This window comes from Lycium barbarum, chromosome 8 (genome assembly GCF_019175385.1).
Source record: "Lycium barbarum isolate Lr01 chromosome 8, ASM1917538v2, whole genome shotgun sequence".
Taxonomy (NCBI): Eukaryota; Viridiplantae; Streptophyta; class Magnoliopsida; order Solanales; family Solanaceae; genus Lycium; species Lycium barbarum.
In genome coordinates this window covers 124,117,319-124,121,424 of record NC_083344.1, presented here as the reverse complement: position 1 = coordinate 124,121,424, position 4,106 = coordinate 124,117,319, and the positions used below count along the sequence as shown (strand labels likewise).

General features: G+C 35.7%; 1 protein-coding gene across 1 annotated transcript; it reads right to left on the bottom strand.

Annotated features, from left to right (window-relative positions):
- Nucleotides 1-736: 736 nt before the first annotated feature.
- LOC132605410 (high affinity nitrate transporter 2.4-like) lies at nt 737-3,227 on the bottom strand. Its single transcript, XM_060318565.1, has 3 exons — nt 2,402-3,227; nt 2,074-2,189; nt 737-1,403 (listed from the first exon to the last, which is right to left on the bottom strand). Exons 1-3 carry the CDS (start codon nt 3,215-3,217, stop codon nt 737-739), a joined length of 1,599 nt encoding a protein of 532 aa, XP_060174548.1. The 5' UTR covers nt 3,218-3,227.
- Nucleotides 3,228-4,106: the final 879 nt, after the last annotated feature.

Sequence of the window (4,106 nt, the reverse complement as noted above, 5' to 3'; positions counted from 1 at the left end):
TCATTTACTCACTTAGGGACCCGGCCCATTTCTAATGTCTAAATATAACACTTATAGACCATACCAAACAAGGCAGCATTTGGAATCAAGGATCTAAGCTCATAACTATTTTAACTTTCTAAGGTGTCAACTTGAACTATGAAGAGTAGACGTAATTCCATTTGTGATAAGTGGCCTTAGGCTATAGGCGTAGAATGAATTCAAACTACTAATCGTTAGCATGGTTCATTTTGTTGTTTTTATTTCTAGTATTTTGAGCCTTGAGAGACCTAATTTTCCTTGCGCGCACCTCGATTAATTCTACGGGATATCGTCGACCTCTCACCAGCAATGAGTACCAAGTAACTATGTCCACCAAAGGTTAGGACAAATGGAAAGAAATCACCTAGCTGTTTTTATCCCTGTTGGGATTTGAACATGAGACCTCATGATTCCAACCCACTTCACGGCCCAAATCTGCTATGTACTTCCATTTTTAATTTCTTAGTAGTCTTAAATTTCAAACTCTACAAACCGCGACTGTAATTGATCACATACAACATGTAACGTTTCGTAACAAATATGATATAACAACACGAAAGATAAAGTACTTAATAACTTGCCGCATACAAACAGTTAAATGGTACTGATAGTGTAATTTTTTTCACACTATCGACTATACAACTTAAATCCATCTTTATAATGCAATGGAAGGGGAAAAAAAAAAAAAAAATATATATATATATATATATATAGTTCACACAGAAGGTGGTGTAGCATCCGGTGGAGTTGCTAAGGAAACCACCCGTCGGCCTCTTTCGGACCGGCTGTTCACCGCAAACTTCAAACTTCCCTCATGCAACCCCTTGAGTTTCTCCTCTTCATTCCACTCCAACCCGTAATAATACTCTTCATTAAATTTAACATCATTTTTACTAGGAGGTAAAAACATACTTCCCCATTGTGGAAAATGCACCAACGTAACGGGAAGTGTGCACACCACTATCATCATCCCCATAAACGACAATCCAGTAGCAGTTGAAAAATTCGCGTTGGTGAAAAAAAGAAGTTGAGTTAAACCCGAACCAAAATTTCCACCAGCACCGGTTAGTCCCGATATAATGCCAAGTGAACGCCTTGAAATAAAAGGGATAATACCAAATGTTGCACCAGCGGCTGCTTGTGCACCAATTGAGAAAAGTATCATTGATAAAATTGATATAGGGAGTTTATTGGATTTTCCTAGGATAATACAAAAGATTCCTCCAAATGTTTGGAGGATCCATAGATTCCAAAGACGACCTCTCATGCCGAATCTTTTAGCTGCAATGTCTGAAGTTAGACCTCCCAATGGTCGAGCCAATATGTTAGCCATGCCAAATGTTGCAGCAATTGTGCCGGCCGTGCGAAGTTTAAGGTTAAACCTTGATATTAAACCAAAAAATGAAATGAAAATAATTAAATTAGTAGGTGATATACACTACGTGAGTTTGTTCGTTTCTATAACAGGATTTGATATATAGCATTTTTATACTACTACCATAATTTAACTAGTAATAACATGTTATTATATCTAGTTTGCAGGCTAACATAGGTTATTACTAATAACTTGATAATATAAAAAATAACAACAATCATGTAAAAAAAATATGTATTACTAACAACAATAACTATACTTCAATTCCAAATAAATCAGGGTCGATTATATGAATGTTCACTGATCATTTTACTCCATTCAAACTCATTTTATTTTCTAAAGATAGATATTATCGATGCAAGGAATTTAAACTCTATATATATTATTTCAGTTTATGTAACACACTTTTTTAGTCTATTTCAAGAGAATAACACATTTCTAAATTTGAAATAATTACAATTCCATTTGACCCAAAATGAGATATACAAATGTTACGACATATTTACGGCTACAATTTTTAAAAGTTCTATCGCCAGACAAATATCATGACAAATTTAAAGAGATCACAACTCATTATTAAAAAATCTTATGGCGATTCAAACTGTAGGGTTAGAGAAGGGAGGGAGTGTTATGTTAGCCAGTGAGAGTGGAGAAAGGGGAAAGGAAGATATTCTCACCTGTCGAAAAAGTATTCCGCAATGACATTATCAGTGGTTAATTCCACACCTAGTGACATGCCATATAGAAGAACAAAAATCCATGTTCTATAGTTGGTCACAGCATACCAAAGAACCTGAATAAGGAAAAAACAACAAATTAATACTCAAGAAAATCATAATTGTTAACTATTGTGATCTATAATCCTTTTTTATGTAATTTCTACATATGTAAATTTTATTTGAAAATTATTGAAAATTCTATGTCGAAATTCACACCAGCATTAGTTAGTTTGACCCTCATATATCGAATCAAGCTAAACAAATTGAGACAAAGAGAGTAATTAACCTTTGAGAATTTATCTTTTGGGACGTCTCCTTTCTTTTGTAAGGTACCAAGATTTCCATCCGGCAAATCTTGACCTAGCCCCAAAACCAATAAACCCATGATCACTTGCAACCATCCTGGCACGAAAAAGGCGATCCGCCAGGCCGTGAACGGGGTCGCCCCGGCCTGGCGGATCAGTTCATAAAGTAACGGCATAAGCAATTGAGTGACCCCACCACCCATATTTCCCCACCCTGCTGCCGTACCATTAACAAGTCCAATAATGTTACTGTTAAACATCGTACTCATCCAATATTGACACGAAACAAACGTTGCAAGAGAAAATCCAATCATAAACCTAACGGCAATGTATCCGTTTGCTGACGATACAAACGACATGCAAAATACCGTTGGAGCGGTTAGCATCATTAGAAAAGCGCACCCGTAACGCGGGCCTAACAAGTCACAAACCGCACCCATAACAAGCCTAGAAAAAATGCTACCGGAAACAGAAGCGATTCCAGCATTTCCTATGTCGGATTTTTTAAGGTTAAGGTTATCGCGGATGATGGGGACTAAAGGTGCGGCAGCAAAAGTGGAGATGAAACAAGTGAAGAATGAAGTCCAAGATAGGTGGAAAGTTGCCATGTGGGGTTTTGCGAAAGAGAAGATTTTGAAGACTTTGGATTTGTGTTCAGAATCAACTGGTAAGGCGAATTTCGCAGTTGTGTCTGTGGGGATTTGTGGGTCTGATGTAACAGAGAAGGCGAATGTTTGTTCTTTGCCAGTGACGCCATGCAAGGAGCTTCCAGGAGAGGTTGCACCATTTTGAGCCATTGTGTGTTTTAGGGGAATTCTGAGATTGTTTGTTTGGGCATGTTCATTTGGTTTTTATAACATTGTGAGTGTGGAAGGGTTATGCATTCCTAAAATGGATATCCAGAATTTATGCTATTGTCCTTGTGAATTGATATTGGTTTTTTAACTATATAAAAATTACTGTTTTTGGAAGTTTTGTCTTGTACGTACTCTAGTCTCTAGATTTATGATCAAGCAATACGTCACTCTATGTAGTAGAAGTTACTACACTTGATGTGAACATCTAAATATAGTAGTAAGAGTGCAATTTCTTAGTACTGTTCTATTGTTTCTACTAATACGTAATAAATAAACATTTCTGTTTTACCAGTGACGTTAACCTCTATGTATTATTGAGGTGTAAATTTTCAAACAATCAAAGAGTCACTTGTTCGATTCACTATTAGATAAAGTCCTACTTAATTGGACCTGATCAATGGGTGATCCAGACCCACATATTTTCACCCTGACGGCCTGACTTGATATTTGACAGTGCAAAAGTTCTTTTATGCGCTCACATAAAAATCGTAGTTAACTTGATATAATAGATTAGTTGTCCGTATCTATGACTTAAATTGTATATTTTTGATGATTTAATTTTTATACACTAATAATTTAAGATTTTTTTTTAATTACTATTAGTATACTTTAGCATGTTATAGAACGTCACTTGCTGCATTTTTAAGTTACCAAATTAAATTTATTATTGATAATGCATGCTGTTATAGATCATTTTATATTACAATGAAGTGGTGTTGAGTAACATCAGGTCTCGGGTTCAATTCTCAGCAGAGACAAAACACTAAGGGTGTGTTTGGTATGACGGAAATTTTCTTTTGTCCGAAAATGTTTTTCTATTTTTTCTTAT

Bases quoted from the DNA above. Each gene is read 5' to 3' on its own strand.
- LOC132605410 (XM_060318565.1), bottom strand. From the start codon at position 3,217: ATGGCTCAAAATGGTGCAACCTCTCCTGGAAGCTCCTTGCATGGCGTC. The intron at 2,190-2,401 runs GTTAATTACTCT...TTCCTTATTCAG, and splicing joins CAAAAGATAAATTCTCAAAG to GTTCTTTGGTATGCTGTGAC. The intron at 1,404-2,073 runs GTGAGAATATCT...TTTAATATCAAG, and splicing joins GCGGAATACTTTTTCGACAG to GTTTAACCTTAAACTTCGCA.